General features: G+C 31.2%; 1 protein-coding gene across 10 annotated transcripts in view; it reads right to left on the bottom strand.

Moving 5' to 3' along the window:
* CASK (peripheral plasma membrane protein CASK) overlaps window positions 1–25,021 on the bottom strand; it is a 263,280-nt gene that overhangs the window by 29,384 nt on the left and 208,875 nt on the right. For 6 of the 10 annotated variants that reach the window (XM_033346211.2, XM_076621760.1, XM_033346216.2 and 3 more), the window contains 3 exons: window positions 6,166–6,357; window positions 5,315–5,479; window positions 3,660–3,734 (listed from right to left, as the gene is read on the bottom strand). In XM_033346211.2, the coding sequence (XP_033202102.1) occupies window positions 3,660–3,734; window positions 5,315–5,479; window positions 6,166–6,357 (432 nt within the window). The remainder of the gene's footprint in view (window positions 1–3,659; window positions 3,735–5,314; window positions 5,480–6,165; window positions 6,358–25,021) is intronic. The other 4 variants (XM_076621758.1, XM_076621764.1, XM_076621761.1 and 1 more) reach the window with 1 other exon arrangement.

The following is a 25,021-nucleotide window of genomic DNA, read 5'->3' as shown; positions in this document are numbered from 1 at the left end:
TGTAGCAAAAGAATTTAATGAGTGCGGATTGGAAAAATACATTTCCATTAATGACATTGGAAATTACTTGATAGTTCACCTAACTCTAGAGACAACTTTATACCAACATTCTAAAAATAATAAAAAGAAATGTCATATATATATATATAAATTTTGTTTAAATCGAAGAACAATATTAGCCGATTGTAATGTTCAGGTACGAATATATAGAGATTATATTGAAACTTTATAATGAAAGATATATTAGAAGTTATATATTCACACATATATATATGAACCCCCTTTCTTACTTTCGAGAACTGCGATTCTACATTTTAATACTTTCCATATATTGAGAAATATTTTGCAGTTACATCGCTACATCTACAAATAAATTATGTTTTCCTAATCGATTCACTTTTCGTAGAATCTAGGTTTATTAAGCAACTAGATATTCACGTAAACTATTATGTAGATACCATTATTCAACGTAACCTACACTTTAATTCCTAACATGTTGTATACAACACGCGATATCAGAATATACGTAAAAATCGCCCTAATTAAAAAGAAAATATCGTTTTCAATAACTCATACTTAATTACGTCAATTTATATGTAAAGTAGAGACATGTTTATCAGTTTAATCATTCTGAATAAATTTGCTCCTTAACTTTGACAACAAAATGAAAATATGTAATGTCGCATAAAGAATGTGTGTAAACAATTTAAAATATAATTTAGTGAAATAATGGAAGAAATGTTTGTAACGACGTATAATTAAAATTGTATAATTAATCAGATCTTGCAAAATGTAAATAAAAATTCCTTAAGCTACTTTTTAAATTTTAATCTCTTAAATAATCTCATTTATTTATTTATTTATTTTTTTAGTAGCTTAAATACTGACATAAACTATAGAAAACTATCTCAAATTCTAAGTTAATATCAATGTTCATAATCTTTGGTACATGTGTTTCAAAAAACACTCGAATTAATTTCAATATCTTTCTTATAGAAATATGCAATACTATTAGCTGATAAGCATCGATGGGCTATATTTTTATTTTGTGATTACTATTATGCGATCAATATTTATTTCACGATAAAGTGCCCAATTTACGTTTGAAACGCATAAAATTAAACGCAATGATTTCAAGAAGTGAAATTGCAATCAGAATTTCAATTCAGAACGCAAAGTTAATGCTCACAGCTTTAACGCTTCGCAGAAGCTCTCTAGTTGTTTAACTGCGTAACACCAGATGTATTCCACGTGGAATCAAAACACGACGGATGCGAGTACACAAGGTACACCGTAATCCACTATACGAATCGCCTCTTTCCGCGTTTATCCTTTCGTGAAACTTGGTGTGTAACTATGTATAAACTAGCGACTACCGGAGGAACTTCCCAAGTTCCATTGTAATTCTATTCAAATCATGCTCAATCTTCTACAGAAAATTAAACGCGTGATACGAGACTAAATACAAAAAGGAAACTTCAGCTGTTCGCTTTAGCGATAAATAGTGATTAGAAGGTTTTAAATAATATTAAAACATTTACGAAAATTATTCTTTTAAATGGCACTGAAAGTAACTAGATAATTTTTAATCATAATGTAATTAAAATATCCACCAATATTATTCGTTTTTATATAATATTAAAACATTGTAAAATACAAATCTTGCGTTTGTAGAAATACGTATTATGAATAAACTTAGGGCGAATAAAAAAAAAGAATACAAATTGACTAGAAATAATTTGTACCAAATTCGAGCGCTCTCAGTAATGAACTTCTCAAAATTATCTTCAGCCGTGCTTTAAGATGGAATTCCTTATTTAATTTCAAGTTATATCGCATCCTCTTATTTAACGTCACCCTATATAGGTGAACTGCAGGCTATCAAACTGTATAACTAAATATCAGACAATTAATTTCTATGATCACAGTGACACGAGATGAAACAGTAACATAGTTTATAAAGCGACAAGTGTAGATACCTATAGAAACTACGTATACCTGTCTTTTAAATGTGTTTAATTATCGCAGGCTGTGAACTATATCTACGATTTAATTTTCGTATTGTTAGCAGACATAAAATTAATATTAGGTAGTAAGTCGAAAATATGTAGGTGAAAACATGAGTTCATATCAACTTTAAATTTTTTAATTAAGTTATATGTATGCCGTGTTCCCGAAATATGTAATCAACTAAACTAAAGTACTCTACATATGACTAACGTTCAACGTTAATGAAGATAGCAAGACAAATATTCAAAATATTAAATGACAAGAACTGGTTGGCACTGCATCACGTAATGACGATATAATCTTTCTTTAACAAATGAAAGAACTATAGAATTTTTTGTGAATACGTAACAAAAGTGTAAAACCGAAGTACGCTTCAATAATTTGATTTTTAATATTCCTTGGACATTTCAACATACCTACGGCAATTTTACATAATCTGACAATTGATTTATTTGAACTTTTATATTTGGTAATTAGTGACGTTATATAGCTATTCACAATTACGCTTGTTTTATGAGCATTGTTTCATGTAGACCGGTAATAAACGCTTATCGAAACAATTCGTTAATGAAAAACCTATAAATCTCACTCGCCTTTAACTTCTTTAACGTACGATTATATTGATAGAACTGTTTCTCAATATAATCAAATCTAAAGTAAATAAAATAATTTTTTAATAGATATACAGACACAAAAACAAACTATACAACATTATCTATATTATCTTAAAATTGAAATATTAGTTGTACATGAACTATCTAATTTTACAAGTAAATGAAATCTTTCAACAAATATATAAAGACTGGAGGATCCATTCATGTGTTTTACCCAAAAAGAACTAGTTCTATGTACTATTACGGTATTCATTAGTACAATCATAAAAATCATAATTTTGTTTCACAATAATTAAAGTTTATTAAATTTGATGGTTCATATTTCGAATAATATCACTTTGAATAAAGTGAAACGTTAGATTTCAGAATTTTGCGATATTTCAGAAACATAATTTAACGTGAAAGAGCTAATACATGAAAGCCCAAGGAACATAGCAACAATATTCACATAAGAAACAGCAACATGAATGACAGAACTAGACTAACAATCCTTCACTCACCATCAAAGAATCTAAGAATACAAATTTAACGAATATCAATTTCACTGTCAATATATTAATTACCTATTAATATCTTAAATATCGTTATTTAACCTACTTACGCGTTATAAGAAAATACTTTGATATTTTCCAAGCGATTGTAATCGAAAGCCAGATTGATCGTTAGAGAAGACCAATTGAACGAAATCGAACTGGAAACTATTTCTAGTTGAACTGGCGCTAATAAAACTATAAGAATATACCGGATCAACTTATCGAAGACTCTTCATGTTTAGGATTTTCGCGATCTGAGAGCCGATAATGGGTTGAGCCGTCGTTTAGGCGTGCTATCGGTTGACGAGGAACCGCTTTTGTTTTTAGAAGACTTAGATTTATTTTTCTCCTTGCTATTGGTGGTCGAGGAGGTTTTCACTGATTTTCCGGATTTGCTCGCGGCAGTGGCCGAGCCGGTACTCGTCGACACTGCCGCGGCCACGGGTTTATTTACTGTACTTGGGCTCTGGGATTGGTTTTGGATTTGGGTTTTAGGGCTTACTTGTACCTCACAGGGGGGTGGTGCGCTCCTATAAGACGGCACGATTTTGAAGGTCACCGAACCTCGTGCTTCTCGCTGTAACAGAAAGCGGAATTGTTAAAGTAATAATTTCGTGGATAGGTCGTTTATGTTACAGCGCATTTAGACACACCGTACACGTGTTTAAGTACGTCACATAATTGAAGTAGGTTGTATCCGTGGTTTGACGAAAACTCTAAAAGATTGCATTGTGTAAAAAAATGCTTCTTTTTATGAATTCAGTTTTTCACAAAATTTGTACGAATATTCTTTTGATAGCTTATTTCTTGTTTAAATTAAATGGTATAGAGAATACTGCGATATATAAACATCATCTTCAGAATTTTTATGCATACCGTTCTATATAAATCACAGGGCATTCCGTATACGTTTCGGTTTATTGTTGCATTCATTGTCAGGTCTTCGAAACTGACGATAAATCTGACGTGCATATCAAAATGATGGAAGATTTTATTGGTCATATAAGAGATCGAAAATCAAGACATTTCATGGATATCGGTCAGATTGTATAACTCGCTGTATGTGTTTTGTTGTCGATTCATCAATATTGTCTCGCAATTGTCTCTTCCTTTTCGAGGACAACTATTATGGTAGTATATTTTCATCGTCGTTAAAAAGAAATATTAATCCATTATAGTTGTAATAGCTTTTGATCTATAATATTTAAGGTCCATGTTAATCACACATTTTTCCTTATTTTTAATATTTTACTTGGGTATACTATTTTTTATATCTTGCTGATAGTTTACACCTGTTTGATAGTAAAAATGTTCTCGTCGTTGATATTACGATGGAAATCGCTATTGGAAAAAATAGCATTAGCTGTTTGGAAATGTGGCAGAGCCATTCAATACTAGAGAAGGAAATGATGTTAAAAATCCCACTAATTTATGACGGTCATTGACACTCGAACGTCACACGTTACGCGATGTATGAATATTAGGTCGGAAAGCATCTACTAATTGAACATTGGAGAGATTTTGATTTATGAAAGTGCTTGTACATTGGTTTTTCAAGTTTTCCGTAAAAGTACCACTTTGTATTTTGATATCAATCTATCTTGATGAACATTTTGCGTGTTAATAATTTAGAGTAAGATGTTTTGAAGGGAATTCGACTTTTCAACATTTTATTGTTGTGAATTTTATTATTATTTATTATTATGAGCTGTTGTAGACAGCCGATGAATTAAAAATGTTATTTCTTTAAAATGACGAATATAAATAATATGTTGGAATAATATATTGAAATCATAAGATAAAAGGAATATTAATGTTTGAACATTTACTATCAGAAAATGTATACTTGCAATTACGAAAATAATACGTAAGTTGATTTTTTAAAGTAAAAAGATAGATTTCATTACACAATTTCATTTTTATCGTGTGATTCGTTTTGTTAGATATTTGTCGAAACGCGAGATATAGTCTATTTCAATTATGCGACTCAGTCTGCGCAGAATTACTTAAACAAACAAAATTACAGAATTTTCAAATGTGTGATGTGTGTGAAACTAAATAAAACATAATTTATATAGATTTAATACTAATTTTAATTTTAATTTTAATGTTATGAATTCATGGATGTTTGTGATTTATAGTTCGTATTGTACTCACGAGTATCTTTTGCAAGGCATTGACAGATTGATTAGCCACCGGTATTCCATTAATTTCTCTGATCTCATCACCCACATGAAGAGTTGCTTGTCTGTGTATCATACCACCGTGCATAATTCTTGCTACCACGCATTTCCCATCTTCGTTCATTTTTAAAGTAATTCCCTGCAAGCAAAATAAATAACGGTGCGTTTTCATCGTGCTTTTTTTGTATATCAATGTATATATATTCTAGTCATGAAAGACTAGCAAAGCATAAAGTACATGAATATCAATGTAATCTTTTAATGAGAAAAGTAACGAGGTTCTTGAATGAAAGGGTCAAATTCAAAATATTAAGCCATGCATAATTTCATATTACATCTCGAAAGAATTTGATTGCCGAAAAAGATGAATTAAATAAAATTAGAAAAAATATTCATTAAATGATGTCTCTATCTCCATCATATTAAACAAAAGAAATTGCAGAAAAATACAGCTCGGGAAGCATTAAAAAATTTGATAAAATTTCCATTATACTAGAGTTATTAAAATATTCAAAATTTACTCACTTGATGAAATTTATTTAATAAAATTAACGTGTAGTAACTTTGCATGATATGTGGTAGTTAAAATAATATTCTATGTAGATTCCAGTTGTTATAATTATATTCATAAAAATATAAATTTTAAAGATTCAGTCATCTATTTATTACACGTGTTGCATCTATGAATTATTCGCTCATAATGCTCTTTCATAATTTCATCAAAAGCTTCTCGTTAAAAGAAAGGCAAAATTTATGAAATGAGCTAATAAGTTAAATGTATAGTATAGTATAATAATATATTATCGTATTATATTATTATTTTACCATCGGTTCATCGGTGTTCTTCTGGAATTGGACCAGCCTGACGCGTGTTACATTCTCGAGGTCCAAATCACCATTTTGACCCTCGAGATCATCGCCTCCGTTTAGATAGGGAAGAAGAGGCGGCGGTGTAACTCTGGTCGCTTCTTCGCCATAAACTTCATGTCCCGCTACGTCATGTGCTTGCAAAAGCGCCTGAAACAGAAGATCAAACGAGGGGAAATTAAACACCAGTCAAATATCGGTTGCTATAGAACTGAGCGAAATAAAACAACTGGTGTCACGCTATTTTGGTATCATAGACGCAATATTGCGTAGCCTCTGAATAGACGGCTGTTCGTAAACACACAAATACCTTTGTTTTTCGAGTTCACAAAATTTCGGGATATTGCAGTCTACCGTCAGGCTTTTTTCGCCTATGCGAAGCAGATAAGGGTGATGAGTTTGTTTTATTGATCGTGCGTGAACGTTGATACTTGAAAGGGAATAATAAAAAAAGGTTTCGAACTTTAGTACATGGAATTTAAATATTATATGGCTCGAACTTCAAAATTTCATATAAAGTCGAATTGATCAGTTTAACGTTTAAATAACTCATATTCTAAAAGAAAAATTAGGTTGCTGCAGATGAATTGTCTTTTGTTCAAATAAAATTTTAGCAACATAATTTCTCCGAAGTATTACATCTATAATTATCAGCTCTATTTGATTATGTTAAACATATTCATAATTTTGGAGAAATTCTATTTGACAAAACATTACATGTGCACTAATTTAATAGTTTGGTACCGTATCTCGTTACTTCAAGCTCATTTATCTCGATTTTTTAATTTAATGTTATTTAATTTTATCAGAACCAATTTTGATCGTAACATTCCTAAAAAAGAGAACAAAACTTTGTTGTAAATACAAAAACAGCCGATAAAATTTTTGTATAACAAACCACCAGATTCGTTAAAGCGGTTGAATACGAAGTAGTTGTAATATTGTAAGCAACTCTGAATTCGTTAAAAATAAATTTCGCAGAGGTTGCGGTTTCGCATTTAATGGTACAAAGTTGAAACTGCGCTGACTGAATAATTGAAATACGAAAATAGTTATACAACCTAACCGCCGAAACATTGCAGTTTATGCAACAATTGCTTTTACATACTTTGCGGGCTGTACGTTGGAAACATATCCAATTTTTTACACGGAGAACATTCGTTAAATTCATAACGCAGAATTGTTTGAATCGTAATTTACACAATATGCCGTATAAAGCGCTCACGAGTACGTAATTTATGATATTTCACGTTACCAAACACGATTATTATTCGTAAATAATCTAACGTTGAAATATTGTGATTACGCTGAAAATTAACCGCTTTGTTGTCTTCCTTTGTCGGTATTTTAAATTGAATAAAATGAAATTTTTGTAATTTTATCAAATATTAAAGTTGTCCCTTCTCATCTATGTTATTTTTGTCCAAGAATATCATTAAATTATGACAATAACATTGGTTATAAATATTCTTACATAATCAAATGTATAAGCAAAAGGATTTTTGGTTAATCATATATCGATAAACTTTATGCTAAGATATATCAATTTTTGGTATTTAGCGTACACTATGAATTTTAAATTACATGCATTTCTTTTATATGTAATTGCATTTGTTGATATATAATTAGTAATATATATTTTCTTTGTCTTATAAGGTATCAAATATAGATTAAACTATTTTGGAAGCAAATATAATAACTGTCCTATTACTTTTGAGCGAGATTCTACATGTATATATGTATATAGAACATTTAGATACATATTTCAAACTGGTAGTTCTAGTGTTAAATCTCCTCTGACACAACTCGTTCAGAACGATGGAACGATAAACCTTCTAACATAAAATCCTCTATACGGCATTCCTCTCAAAGACGTATGAGCATCGAGAACCTCTCGAAAAATAGTGAGACGAAAGCGAGTAGGAAATGTCGTTGACTCTTCCGTGATCGATTCCCAACGTCTCGACATCGACACGTTCAATGGTCCTCCGAACCTTTTTCAAGCTATGTAATGAGAGAAGAGCCACGTCGGACGGTTTGAAAAGCGGAAGAAAAAAGACCAAGAGGCAAACGTGGAGACAGCTTGTTTCGCGACGTACGATACGGCATGTCGTGTGAAATGCTACCGTTTTCAGAGTACCGGTACAATTCGTTGGATAGGTGCCAGTGTCTGTGAAGAGCTGTTTCGTTCAATGCCGAAATTGCCGCGTTCGAATTCATGCGTTATGTCCGGAGCTAGGGAAAATTTTGTCGAACATATGTATCGTAGCTTGTATTAACTAAAAAGTTATTCGAATACTTATAAAAGTGAACAAATACACATTACGTCTGCTACACGAAATATTTTACAATTTCATGGCCACTTTTATGAGATCAGATTATCATCATTGTATTGGAAAAGTTTAAAGAAAATCTAAAAATTTATATAGAAGGTACACGATATTTAGTGAAAGTATATATTTTGCAGAGATCACAAAAGTATTTAAACAGTCAATTACCCGTCACATCAATAAGCCTTAAGCTAAGTCTACACTGACAGACAATTGGCCAGATGCCGGGAACATTGTCTGTCAGTATACACTTAGCTTGAATATTTAGTGCAATCATGTTTAACAGTTATTAGATGTTAAAGATTGCTATCAATGTCGTATACTAATTTTGTACTACATACAGGCTAGGCTGTCTAGACTGCTCACTATACGTAGAAAATAAATATCTTATAATGTTCCATATATATATTTAGATTGGTTTTAAGTTTAACTAATATAGTTGCGGTATATATGCGTTGAAATACTTTTGCAAGCAACTATATGAAGCAAATCAGGAAGCCAACAGTGGACAAGGCGATTGGCGAGAACAGAGGAAATACGAGTGTACGAAATTCATTCGCGTCTGGAACCGGTTTGCTTGAAATCGAGCCAAAATCGTCGCATGACTCGCATTGATAGCCGTACCACGTTTCTATTTCCCGTGTGCCGTGAACATCCGTCTAATCTATATGTAAATCCTCCTTGCTTGCACGCGTGTTTACGCGTATGTAACGCGCGAAAATGTGAAGATATCGCTACAAATTTAACCATAATTTTCGAAAGCGCCGGATTCGCCACATATCGGATAGGAAATAGGCGAGACTAGTGGAATTTACGCGCTTATCGAAAATTTTATTCACAAACTGATACGATTGTTTGTGTTTCTGTGGATATATCACGAGATATTATTGAGTATCGGGAGAATAATGGAAGTTCAAATATTTCCACAACTTATAATAATTCATTGTAAATTATTGAAATAGAAGGATAACACGTTCATTTTTATAATTTATATATGTTTGCTAATTTCGATGTTTAAAATGCGATGATTTGTAATTGTAAGTCATTTATTTTAGTAGAGAATTCTGTTTGTTTCTTTACTGCTGCAATTTCATCTTTGTAGAGATTCGGATTACTATCTATAAGTAAAAATCGAAACGTTGATCATTAACCATTTTTACAGCTATTAAATCACTTGTATCGAGGATAGGATATTTTACTACCTTTTTCATTGGTGAGACTCTTTTTAATTTTTGTGTGTGTACAAATTACGAATATTAGATTAGTTTACAGATTAACAGAGTCCGAAGTATATATATTTAAATGTGACGTTGTAATGAAGAAAAGCAAAGAAAAAACGATGAAATGTTTCATTCGTTTGACGTGTCCTTTCACTCAGGCTCTGTCGACAAACGAAACGAACAAAACCTCTCATCAGGAACTTTAAATGACTGTGTAACTATAATCAAGTGTGATCATGGACTGACATAAACAACAAACTGGTTCAGTGAATAAATCTTGTTTTAAAATAATTTCTTCCAAAAATAATTTTTTCAGCATACATATTCTCAGGAGAACCACTTTCGTAGCTGCAGTGCCAATCATTCAGAACGAAATTTCCCAAGATACCACGTAAAAAACTTCAAGCTCTGTTATATTACTTTATACGTATTTTTGTTTCATGAATAACCCTTGTGCCAGATTTGTTTCTGATTATTGAAATGTTTATACTGTCCATCGAGATGTTTATTCGTCGTTCGTTTGTTTGTTATTAAAAGTAGGAAATTTCGTGCCGTCAATTTTGATGGTATTCCCAATGACGTTAACGTCGTTAATTATGTTATCCCATCGGGCATTCATTAATTAGAGACTGCTCGCTCGTCAGGGAAACACGTCTGTTCTGAAGGAATTTTTCTAGTTCGAAAACAGAGAAACAATGAACAGCAATTTCATTTAATTACGTTGAAAAAGAAATCTTCAGCAATTCTTTTACTAAATTAGAAAAAAAATCTCTTTCCGTTTCTGAAATAAATTTCATTTTTCTAACTCCTCCATTATAGTAATTTGTTCCCTGAATTAAACAGAATACGAAGCACAAAATAAATACGGGCGAAGGATTGAAAGTTCTAGAAACGCAATATATTTCGGGGAATAATAAATATTTATACGTTTCAAAGGGTATGAAATTTGTTTAGTGAAAGAGTTGCGAAAAATTTAATCGTACTTGGAAGCAACATGTTTACATATCGAGAAAAACCAATAATTCTTGCGCAGTTGTATAATATAGTATATAAACGAGTTATTATTTATATAGCCTTTATGATTTTTAATTGGGAATTTTATTTACGGTAGGTATTTATTTTACAGGTATGAAAATTTGCAATAAATTGTATCTGAATTATACTATACTGCTGCGATTTAACGATTTTATCATCAGCAGTAACAAGATTTATTTTCATTTCGACAAATGTATCAGTAAGATTAATATTTTTAAGACAGAAAGGAGACAAAAGAAATACTATTCTACGATTTCAAAATTTCTCATGCAATACAAAATCTGTATGAAAAATTTTTATTTCAATTTTTTTATTTTACTTTATTTTATTTCAAAGAATTTATACGTGTACAATAATTCGCGATTACTATAAATGTTGAATTGCACGATAATGTAAATTAATTGAATTATGATTGTTTCTTTGACAATTTTAATGACATTGCGGCACTTTAGATTCGGAAGATTAATTTTAAGACATGGTGACATTGCTCGCTCTTCTAAAGATCTCCATTTTGCTCCACTTGACTTTTGCTTATGCAATTTCTTTAGAAGTCGAGTTTACGAAAACTCCAACACTAGTCTGCTGTAGTTGAACGAGAATATTCAAAACGAAACGTAGTTGGAGTAATTGCTGGAGAAGTATGTCAACGGGTTTCCCAAAATTTAAAGGCTTACTCAGTAAATACCATAATAATATTTTTCGTTCAATTCATAGTGATAAATTTATATAGAATGTTCGCAGAGAAATTAAATTCAATGAGCATGCAATCTTTTTAATAAAGTTTATTCTCCGTTTTAATATCTTATCTGATATACATAACGCATTGAAACTTTCAGGTCATAGGAATATAAAACATATTGTGAAAGGAACAGAGTATACAATATTAAAGAATGAAGATTAGAGAGTTATAGATAAAATAATGAAACGAGATAGACAACATATTCAATGTTAGAATTACGTGCAAAAGTTGATAAAATATGTTAACAAATAGTAGGAAATACAATATTATAAATACATATATTTTCTCTATTAAATTTTTAAAAAGTATTTTTTCAAAAGAATTACGTAATCTTGAAAGTATTTAACATTCGTAATGTCAAATTTACTCTATAAAATAAAATATATTTCGATAGCTTAAAACACAAGTGCAGAAATGGCACAATAGTGCAACTTCTGTTATAGTAACCAAACTAAAATTAAATTAGGTCATGAAAATATACTGTAATTACTTAAGAAGATATATAAAATAAATCAATTGGTCTAAAACAGAGTTGAAATAAGTGAGTAATCTCTGTCGCGGTTTTCGAAGTAAACCTAGGTAGCATTAAAGGTATAAATTATCTTAATTCCAGTGAACGTTAAAAGGTATTACGACCAGCTGAACCTCGACCGTTTGTGACCACATTTGCACGTCGATGAGCCAGTTAGCGGTTTCGAGGGTAAAATAATATTGCTCCATGCAAATTTTGGCACGGTATATCAAGTGTGTTAGTATCCTGTAATCGAAAACTAACGCATCCTACCGACAATTCTGCCTACTGGATCCTTGGATTAGCTGTTGTCTCTGTTTTATTGTAATCTAATGATTAAGTCTTTTAGTGTTTATTTCAATGAACATAATCTATTAGAAAGAAAAAAATACAAAAAAAAAAAATAGTAGACAAAAGATCATGTTAGAAAATAGACTCAGAAACAAGTTGGAAAAACGATACATATTTAATTACTTTTAAAAAGATTATATAATTATTTTTACTTGCAGTTTTTATTATCAATTATTATCTATAAATTTGTGAAAATACTTTATATGTATGGCTCTAAATAAAGATCTATTTGTCTTAACTTCTTTACGTCATTGTATTATATATGTATAAACGATAAAAACAATATAATTTCATGGTAAATAAGAGAATAATTTTCTAAAGCAGGCGATTACTTTGCTGTTTGTATTTTGAAAAACCCATTGTGTGGAAAATCTCATCCGTATTTTAAAAAACTCATTGCGCACAAATCAGCAAAATGAGAAAGGGAGCAATGCCTTTCATGAAGGAAAACCATGAAAAATGAACAGCAATATTGGCCAAGGTGCCATGCAATATCGTTGTAGGGCAATTTCGAGGTGGGAACCATGTGATGGGATGATGTCATTTTATGCGTAAAAACGGCACTTGTATTCTTCGAAACGAATGAATATAATATGTCTTACTTAAATCCACTGATTTCTCTTGACTTATTTCTTATCATTTAATTGTGTTCTATACGCTTTATATGTATACACACGTGTATTTGATACATAATAAACTTAAACTTTATTGAAATTAGATAAAATATAAGAAACTATACATAAAATATGGAATAACAAATAATTGCTTAGTTGTAAACAATTAATTATTAGTTTTATATTTTATGTAGTTTAATTAAAGTCCTCGTTTCACTTTAAAAGAACATTTGATTTTAATAAAAATATACAATTTTGGTTACAATAATTGATTATACATAGCATTGTATTTGTTCGCACACGTTCACTTTAATTCTGTCATTGATCAAAACTATATATGAAAATATATATGGTATATATGGTAACTATATATGGTAAAGTAAATTTTGTATTAAATGACAATTAAACGAACTAAATGACGAATTAAATGACGAATTAAATGTTCAATAATATTGGTGTATCATTACATAATATCATTCGAGAAATGGATACTATACTCAATTTCTGTATCAGAACGTTTCATAATCGTAAAAATAAAACAAATGTACTTAAAGACAAACACACTGTATAATATAAAATAATATGTATATATAATATAAAAATACGTAATGTGAATAGAGATACCTAAAAAGCTTGTGAAATTCTCATATAATTTGTATGCCCGATAAAAGGGGGATGCAGCGGCTGCTTGAGAAATAGATACGTGAAAACGAAAAAAAATCTAGAAGAATTTCTGCCCCGAGCTGAAGCTCCGCTCAAAGAGGCCGGGAGTAAGAAGTGGTAAAAGGAATGGTGCCTTTGGATGTGTCAGGGATGGCGGAAGAACCAATGTACACGTGCTATGGCTGGCGAATGTCTGTATGTGACACAGTTACACGGCCAAACTATGAATGAAGCAGGAGCTGCAGATAGAGATAGCAGTTACAAAGAATGGCCAAAATTTTTCAACCAAACTGTGTCAGTACGCTCTATAAGTAGAATCAGAAAAATATTGCTACAAATTGTTGTGAAAAAAGGGAAACGAGCTAATATAAATAATGGTCAATTTATATAATATTCGCCATGGCATTTGATATGTTTTGATATGCCACGTGAATTTATATAATTCGCCAATTTTAATAAAAAAAAAAAGAGCTGTGTCTATACTAATAACTACAACTATGATACTAATATTAGTGTGGAAAAAAGTTCCAATTTCAACATAGTACATTTTCATTTTTCAATCTAGGAAACATAAGTGAAATGGTCATGAAAGTCGCATGACACGAGAAATTTATATAAATAAAAAATAAATACAAATGTATAACGAAACTATAAAGTTCTCGCTTAATCGTCACCATACATGCCCTCTGACCCAACCTTTACTATTTCTGTAGTCAGACACGAGGTTGATAAGAAACCTTAATAATAAATTCAGTAGCAAGTCTCGAGGATTCAGACGAAACACATACCTTCTTCCTTCTTTTTTCCCTTTCCTTTCCTTTCTTTTCCCTTCCTTTCTATCTCAACATGACGGTCAAATATACTATGAACTTTATCACTCTATGACCTAGTACATTTACGTCTTAAGTATACGTTTTATGTTTTAGTATAAAGATGACAACTCTTCTTTAATTTAATTGCAGAATCGATATTTCAAAGCAAATTTTACGCAAAGATTTACTTCTGCATTTCCTAGGTATTTTTATCGTAGAAAATCAGATCTTTTATAATTGTGAATTCACTCATTTTTTTAAATCTATCATTTATTTCATTCGAGAAATGAAATTATTAACATTCATATAAGATTCGTGAACTGGTACACAAGTGCATATATAAAATTTCTCTTTTAATATTAGATAAAATGAACATAATTTCGTTGATGCATTATCGTAAAACGAAAAAGAGGCATATTATTATATACCTATTGTCTTCGAAAATAGATAATATATATTATAGTCGCATAATATCATCGATGAAATGGGCTTGACGATAATTTTCTCGTTAATTATTTTCTCACGCTTGATACCTTTTATTCAAAATCATTCGTTACAATGCAGATAATCAATATCATCGCTTAATTATTTAGTCATTTTATATAATAAGATAACAAAGTTATATAAATAACAAATTAGTGATATCGATCCATATGTATAGCAAACTTCATTCAGTCTTAATTATAAATCAATGTTTGTGGGAATGTAGGTACATAAATTTAGAACTGAAAATAAAGAAATGTACTTAATAAGATATTCACGTTATTTGTCAGCTTATAATAAACAGAAAAGAATACTTAAATATTTGCTCTTTATATGAAACTTGTATTGAGTTAAACCCAAATTTAAATCCGTTTTTTTTTTAGTTTTTTTAAGAATTACGACTCGTTTGATATAATTCATGAAAAAAAGTATAAATGGTTTCATACTTTAGAAAATAAAAATACATTTTAAATTTCAATTGTATTACAAAAACTTATCTTGATCTATTGCAATTAAAAAAATAGGAGCTAAATAATCCATATTCCATAATCGTTTTGACAATTGAAAATTAAGAATATTCTTTATATAAATCGCAAAGTATTATTATACAACTTCAGTGATTTTAACAATTGTAAAATATTAAATTATACCGTAGTAATTATCGTAGTTTCTATTCTTAGAAAAGGATTATTACATTAAAATTAAAAAAAAAAATATCATTCTCTTTTGGTAAATAAATTTAAAAATAAACAGATTTCGTTGATATGAGAATATAGAATCATTTCTACATTTATTTATTACAATTAGACATCTATCTATCATTTCATTTAATTCCGTAGACAACTACGTTTCCCAACTTTTTACTCAATTTTGTCGCTCGCAGGACGTCAGAGAACAGTCAACTCAATAAAACATTCGTACTCCAGGCATGAAAGATCATCCGCTGCAGAAGTCGGAATTAATGTATGCACAAATTAGCTCGGAGTCATTACATAACACGACCCGCTTTACATAATCGCCTACGATTTTACGTCGACAGCGTCGATTACATCGGACAACTTGGTCGGTTTTGTGCTCCACCCTAACTACTGAATCCATTACAAAGGGTATTTGCGATTCCGTTCGTACGAACTTTTTCACCTACCCGCTCACCCCTTATCCACAGAAAGCCACGAAAATGTTCTGTTCTCTTAGCAAGTACGAATACAAAGTCCTTCTGAGAAGTCCTTTATTTTCAAGTTGGACGAAACAATGTTCATTGGCAGCGTTCAAGACCGCTCTTTGGAACGACGTAATTACATTTTCTCGATATTGAATTTTTCCTTTCTCGATCAAAACGGAATAATCAATGTAGTTCAACGTGTTCATGGTAAAATAGAACTGGGTACGTGTGCATGTAATTACTACTTTGACAAAGTGAATTTCTGTTTCTCTCATATTGCTTAACGATCGTTTTCATGCAAGACGATTTTGCGTTATGATTATAGGAAGGGAACTATGAAAATTATAGTGAAAGTATAAAATAACAAGGGATTTTTGTTTGATGAAGATAAACATTAAAGATTAAAAGTAATGATATTCATGTTAGCTTTATTTTAGAGCGCTGAAATGTTAAAGATGAAATTCATTACTGATCCATTCCATTAATTTATGGAGAACGTTTTGTTGATTTCCTTTCATTCTAATGAATGAATTACGAATATTTTACATTAATTCTTCTTTCTAATTGAAAATTCTCCGTAATACGTAAAAGATCGATGTGTAGCATCAATATGTTGTGGTATCTTTCTTAACCTATGTATTTCATAGGGCAACACTCGTTCGATCGATATGTGACATTTTTTACTATTTTTACTCGTAGAATATATTGACATCATTTTATGAAAAGAAAACTACATTCGCTTCGAGTATTGTTCTTTTCAAAAAAGAAAACTAGATTTAATAAAAAAGCAAATGGAAACTTCATACGAGTTACACAGAAGTCATACTGATCAATTAAATAAATTAAAAACCAGGAAGGACGATGATGTTACTATTTTCATAAATTTGCCTTGAACTTCGAGATTGCTTCTTGCGCTAAATAAATTTATGGGAGTAAGATATATGTGGAAAAAATTGAACATTGATCGTGTATTCGCGTAATGAAATTGTGAAATTTATAAAAAGTGGAGTTGATCGATTTCATATATTCCATAGAATATATCATATAATATATAAAATCATTTAGCTATTCAATCAACCTTTATTGTTATCGAAAATATTCAAAAATCTCGGAGTGCATATCAAAAATCTTTGCTTACTCTTCCTACCTGCAGTAAATATCGAATCAATTTTCCATATCCGCGATTCTGTACAACGCTTAACCCCGTTGTCTCGATGGTACATTCACCGTTCGGTTTCGTGTACCGCGATTGTGCAAGCACCGGTAGTGGCGAAAATTATGCAGATGATAACTAGGAAAGGCGGAAGAAGAGATAGAGTGGTGGTGGCGAACTGTGTACAGCGCGGACCAAGTTACGAGAGTTGATCTTCGTTGCTGCATATACACTTCCCAACCGGTAACCATGGGCTTACTTAATGGCGAACAATTATAAACGGAGTCCCGGCCGAAAGAATGGACGGAGCAGGAAGCAGTGTAAAACAAAGACTAGGAAGAACAGGCTGGACCATGGCTCTGAATGCTCATTGTTTTCGTTTCTCGGGGCTTCAGCTCGAGCGAAAACTGGCTTAGCAAATGAAACATTCAGCGGTGAAGATGAAATTTTTCTAGATTCACATTGTCATAATGGAAATATCTTTTATATTATCACGGTCACATTACTAATCGAAATTATTAACCAGTTAGCTGTTTTTGACGAGTACACCTGTCATCGCTTACCTTTTGCGACACATTATAGGTACACACTTTTCAAAGAGGCAGCAACAGCTAACCAGTTAATATCGTATGATTATTTTCTGTTTCCTTCTGGAATATATCGAAGGACACCCGAAAAATGTCACGATTTAAATTGTATTTGATACTTTATTTCAACTGGATCTTATGTGATGAAGGTACGTAAATAGATGTTCATACTTCAACTATAGTTTTCTATTTTGGAAACCAATAACCAATCCAAGTTGACGTATTTCTATGAAACTAACAATAAATTATAGTTAAATTATGGATGGTGATGGAAATTCAGATTTTTAAAAATGCATTTAAAGGAATGGAACATAAGTGGACATTTTTAGAAGGATTTTCATTTCATTGAGGTATTGCAAGTACCGTCTATAGATATTTTATATGCTTCTAAATATCGTGTGCATACAGCACATTTTGACATCTTTAAATTTCCTATAAATGTATAAACATTCATGAACTAGTTATAACACAAAAGAATATGTTATGCTTTACATATTTAAGCTGAAGAAAAATCGAATGAAATAGAATATCCAATCCGTTGAGTGTTGCTTCTGAAGAGATAATGTAACAACGTCTATTAGTGTCCACTACACCGATTAATTGGCAATTTGATATCTATCGAAGAGTCGTCAAGAAAGGAAGGTAACAAGGTAAATGAAATTACAGAACACTACTTAAAGTTTCTTCTACTCGTACTTTCGTAATTTGCACGGCTGCGTTCTCGTGAGCCAATTTCTTCTTCTTCCGCGTTCCTTCTTTTCGCAGCGTACACGCTTCACTATGTTTCTCTTAATGGAAAGGCTTTATTCATTCGTTGCGCTGACACAATTTCCCGTAGATAGGTAGCACTACACGGAAGAACCTCAAACGCAACCCAAGACACTGTAGATTAATTTTACTTTACTACAGGATGGCAACGTAATTGAGAATAAAACGCAACCGAGCGCGAGGTGAAACTACAAAACAGATTTTTTCTTTCACGTAGGGTGTTTGTCCCGCGAGGTAATAAGCTTTAGAATTTTGTTAAGTATCGGCCCAGTTAGGAACAATGCCCCATTTTATCATGCAAGGCATTAGTCCGCTTTGAAGAAGTAATGCATTAGTTTATGTTTGGTAATTTAGTGAGCTTTCATATGCAAATAACGTAGCTCTTTTGTCAACTATTGAGACGTCGAGGTTTTCATTGATGTATATATTGCATTGACGAACAGAGCTTTTATCCAATACTTCATATAGATGCATTAAGATGATTAATTTGTTTCAAGATGATTACTATTGTAGTACTTTGATATTGTTGGACTTTGACCTGTAGTAATATTATCTAGATGTACATTATATTCTATTATATTGGAAATGTAAAATATATTCCGATAAAAGTCCTTTGTATTAAAGTCTAATCAATTAACGAAATATTATTTTTGATATTACTTGAATATTAAAAGTGACTTTAAAATATATAGTGTAAATGAATTAATTTTGGGCAAGGATAACCTAATAATAAAGCTAAAATAATAAAACTTTCTCATGGTGTACCTTGGATCTTCCTGATGGTACCACCACACTGTTCATTAATAGAGCGGCATAACAGCGACAAAAGATCGTACACCGATTTTATAAAAAATTGTTGTAAAAGGAGTGCCTTCGATCTCCAAATTCATAGTAATCCAAGTTGCGAAAAATATTTATTATACCCCATATAGCTATAACTTTTTTAAATTATCAAGACAAATCTATCTTCACATTAGCAAGAAAAAAGTAGAGGCTTAGTCTTCCAAAATGAGCTGTGTTATATTATTGTGCGATTGTTGTTAAAAAAATTGTAGTCATTCGAAGACTGAAAATTTTTGAAAAATGATTTTTGATCCATCTATATTTCTATGTACATAGTATATATTATTAAATAAATTACTAAATTAGTTCATTTGTCAATATGATATTTATAGACACATCGTAAAACATTTTAATAGCTTGTCTAATACCCTACATAAATTTTATTGGACCATAAATTCTTCTGTCAAAAAATTCTGACACATTACGAAGGTACAAAAATAATAACAGCATAGCTGATTTAAATGCTAGTATAAAATAACTCACATATATATGTATATATATAATTCTTGCATTTTTAAACGACATAAGATATTACTCACGATTCTGTCAACGTAATCGGCTACTTCCCCGCGGATATATTTTATCCGTTTGCTACACATTCCAAAATCCTTTACATTATGTATTACCGTGTACCGTTACCGATATATCTTATCCATTTTCCATTTCCCATTTTATAACCACTACAAAGAATCATAATATACACATATGTAAAACACATCCGTGTGAGACAGAAACTCCACCTCTACGATCTAGAATTACAAAACCATAAATAGGCACTGGCTGGAGACCATTGTTAGCGTTCAACGATCAATCGGGTAACAACGGGTTACCGTAAATTTCAATTAATTCCGCTAAAACGATGCCGCGTCGCGTGTCCTGCTCTAGTTTCACTGCTTTTATACCATTACGATTCATCGACGTCCCGGTATTCTCAGGTTGCCGCTGCACGCTTTTATGTTAATGTTATCCTCTTGAAGCGCTCGCTCGACGAGACGCCGTGCTGGAAACCGCATAACGCGTGTCACGTCGATTATTTCTGACTCGCTTCTTTAAAACCGTAAGATAGTTCGTAATTTGTACGAACTCGTTCCGAGAAGTCGGAGTATGTGTCGTGTTCTTTATGCTCGTTTACTTTGCTCCGCGTTTCGTTCGTTCGTTGAAGAAAATGAGAAATGTACCGCGTCACTGGAAAAATGTAGAAATTGGGAAAATTTCTTAACGATGCTTGAGGTTACAGCTGGCAGATGATATTGTGTCCCTTTTGTGACTATTTACTCAAGTTAAGTGAATTTAAGGGATTCAAAGTGACTTTATCAATGTGGATTTTGGATATCAGCATGTTATGTAGTTCATTTCAAATATCTTTTCAAGTTCTTACGATTATACGCATTAAACTTCGTTCGGGTTACCATCGGGTTCGGTGAATTCGAGTAATTTTGGGAATTTTAACGATATTGAAGACCTGTAGTCTACCTGTTGAAGGTTGAACGAGATTCAGGATTGAACCTCATATTAAGATTGGTTCATATTACGTGTTCAGACAAGAAGTGATAATGGCATGGTCTCGTTCAGGCAAGCATTGCTCTGTGCAATTAAAGTGGATTGTTTATATGATATGGTATGACATAAAATATTGAAATCATATGGACAGAACCTAAAAACATTGCACAAATCATTTCTCATCAATCAATTTGCTTTCTTAAGCAAAATCTAATCCTCCGTGGGCAGCATAATGAACATCTCTTTTATTTTCGTTTAATAGTACTAGAACGTAGGATGAATTTTTTTAGAAATATATGTAAGGACATTATAAAACGGATAGCCTACGAGACGAAGAAATATTATTCTTATATTTGACGTTACTGAACATGGATTGATAATATAAATATTCAGTACCTTTGTCCGAACGGAGACCAATCTTACACCCTTCGTGCTGTGAACGAGATATTTCGCGATGCAATTTCGTTGATGCGACGCTAGGGACGAGATCTCTCGTAACGCGACGTCGTTCGTGTAATATTTCGAACCAGATATCTGGTGTCTTTAATTTTTTATATCTACAATTGAATTTACATTCCGTGTGAAAGAAAAGTTTAAAGAATGGTAGCATTTTTAGTCCTTCTTTTGTTTAGGAGAATTGCAAATGATATATCTTTAGACGTTGAAAACTTTTCACTTGCACGCATTGTATCCTATGGAAAATATAGAAATCGTCCAAATATTGAATTGTATAGCATTACAGGAAGATTTTTGATGAATTTATTCTTTCTATTCAATTATACAATTTTCCTCAATTATTTAGTATTTATACTAAGCACCTATAGTAGACGAAGGAGTAGAAAGTATATCATACTCTACAAATTTATGTAACATTTTCCATTGGATTTTTGTTCGAATTTATCACACACGTGATATCTCCTCCAAAAACCCTCATAAAGGAGGTTATATCGCCAGATATTTCGTTTAAAGCGTTAAACATTTTGTGGCGAGATATCTCGTCCAAACACAATAAATACGATAGAGTTCCATTTATTGAAACGAAATTTTAGTTAGCGTCCGCCCATTAAATGAATCTTTGTCGATTCAAATCCATTCATCTAACTCCTATGTATAAATACATAGATACATACACACCGCTCCTACAGTATAAATAAAAAATCGTAGTTGATAAAAATAAACATTAAACTTACTGTGACGTTTCTATTATTAAGAATTGTTCGTCCCCGAATAGGTTTAGGTAAATAAAGTTTTATTGTACGAAAGCAGTAACAGGCTCTAATCTGGTGTTTTTATTCCTAAAGAGCTTTGTTTTGGATCGTGCTTTTTTGTTATATCGTGAAAAATATGAAATCTATCATCGTGCTCCAAACGTATCGTTAGCAAAATAGGTTTAGCCACCAGCATCGGTGCTGTTTGTTAGGCTGATGTACCTTCTGCAATTTCGTCACGCAGGACGTTAGATTATCCGTTCGTTCGTTTAATACGCCCGTATCTAATCAACGTGTTCAATCAATTCGGCATTAAAATCAATTTGAAATTTTCATGTTTACCGTTGTCGTCATGACACGTAAGTAGATGTAAATTTGTACAGCAATCGTTCATCGGCTGATAATTCACTTCAATGCATACACAATAATGTTGAAATAATAAAATTGCGATAAAATGACGATCGATATGCGATTTTTCACTTGAACCATAATTAAAAGTGAATTTTCTATCGATATACTAGTATTTTTGTTTGTTGTTTAAGATCTCTCTGGTAATTTTACTTGCAGTTTAAAATCACTAAAATTTGTGAGGAAGCTTAATAACGCAATTAATGTTTGTGTTGATTTTAAAACACGATCAATGCACAAATAAATTTATAATTAAATTTTATTTATTATTTATTTATATATTATTTATAGATAAATTTAAATTTATAATTGAAATAGACTATTAAGGAATTTTATGTTCGTAATTAATGTACGTTGGAGTGGACATTTTTCAGTATGTTATTTTATAAACGGCATGTAAACTGGATGAAATAACGATATCTATTTGATCCCGAAAATATTTGCTGTATTTGCCAATTATCTTTTCATTTAATATTAAATTTAATATTAAACTTTTAGACAATTGATAGTAACGACTTAACGGAATATTGAAAGACGAAACTTGCGCATGGGAAAACTTATTGTGACAACCTCTAAAATATGAGTATGCTAGTTTTTTTTAGAAATTACTTGTTAGTATCGTGGAAATTTCATTAAGAAGTAGAAGCTTAAAAATATAGCATATAATTATTATCGATATTTAAACGAGATTGTATCCACAATAACTCACTCACTGTAATTTAATAAATTTTTGTTATATTTTATCATGAACCTGCAATCTTCCGTTTAAAATGAATCTGATCAGATATGCATTAAATTTTGGATTATTTAAATGAGGATATCTAACATAGTTTAAATTCCACCTAAAACTATCTTGTTGAATGTATTTCGAGCCTCGGTATGTTATTTCGTAGTGTTATGTGCATTTATACATCGGTAAATCACGTTTGATTTAACTAAATTAAACTTGGGTTAGATATATTGTAAGCTTAAGCATGTCAGACCTAACTTAGATATGTATCATATTTAGATTAGACTCGTCTTAAATCACGTGTTCAATTCGTATAATATTATTCATTCGCGATTACGTGCATAACATTCCATAAACTTCTATCGTTTGTAAATACATAATTATAATTATAGATTATAATTGATTTCCTGAATATCAAAATTATTTAGAATAATTCGAACGACATTTCATTGTATCAGTCGATGTTTCATTTTAAATGTGTCAAGGGATGAAAGAAATTTTTCAATCAAATAAACATTTATATTTCCTTGTTTTTGGTAGAAAAATTATAAAATTATAAATAAAATTCATAATAATAAAATTATATAACTAATTACAGAATTCGTGGATGCCATCATATGATATCGACTAATCGCATATTTAAATTTAATTTCAGAACAAGATACATTCATTCGCGTAATAGCTAAGCTTCTCAATAAATAATGAAAACCGATAGCTTTCTCCCTAGGAAGAAACTTCTTCTGATCGATAATTCATTAATAACTTGTAAAGTTTGGGTGAAATTCATGTAATATTGCTATTAGTTTCCACAAGTCAAAGGATGCAAATGATAGTGTACATCGATGTATTTAATGCATTGCAGGATTGTAATGTAAAATTAAGGAACATTAATCACGAGATTCATAACGACATGTCAGATGTAGTTCAGTTTCTACAATAAGAAGCCCGCTCCAAAAATTCTGCCCAAGTGGCTGATCTTTAACCTCTTTCCTATCATACTGCGATTCAATTCTATTATACATGTGTTCGCATCGGTGCAAAGGCTCAAGCATTCGAAATTGGCATTAGTATCCAGAGCAGATCTCGCGATAAGTATGAGCTAAACCACTTGGGCATCCAGGTGCATTGCGGCCGCTTATCTTTTAAATTAGATTTTCCCTCTTACAGGAGGACCAAGTTCCCTGCCAGCAAGTTCAACGGTGCACAACGTTCCAACGAGTTACTCACTGAAATCGATTCGTCGACCTTGAACCGATCTTTAATTTTCAGGTTCGTTGATTCAACGAAAAGGGGCACCAAAACCTTGCAACGCGCTCGTGCAAACTTTTTACGAATTTACATTGTCAGTCGCAATATTCCGCTTGTTTGTATCACTTCTGTGTACTTTCGTGTTTGTCTTCTCTTGTCTCTAAACTTTGTTTTTATTACATTTAAAAATTAGTTCTGTTATTTTCTTTATTGAAGCAACTTTTTAGAGAGATTACTTAAGAGATTATTTATAATATATTATTTTCTTGTTTTATTGTCTTGTTTTATTGTTTTATTGTATTGTCTTCTCTTGTCTCTAAACTTTGTTTTTATTACATTTAAAAATTAGTTCTGTTATTTTCTTTATTGAAGCAACTTTTTAGAGAGATTACTTAAGAGATTATTTATAATATATTATTTTCTTGTTTTATTGTCTTGTTTTATTGTTT

The sequence above is a fragment of the Bombus vancouverensis genome, chromosome 9, assembly GCF_051014615.1.
Source record: "Bombus vancouverensis nearcticus chromosome 9, iyBomVanc1_principal, whole genome shotgun sequence".
NCBI lineage: Eukaryota > Metazoa > Arthropoda > Insecta > Hymenoptera > Apidae > Bombus > Bombus vancouverensis.
The sequence above is the reverse complement of the archived record's forward strand: the minus strand, read 5'-3'. Positions and strand labels throughout refer to the sequence as shown.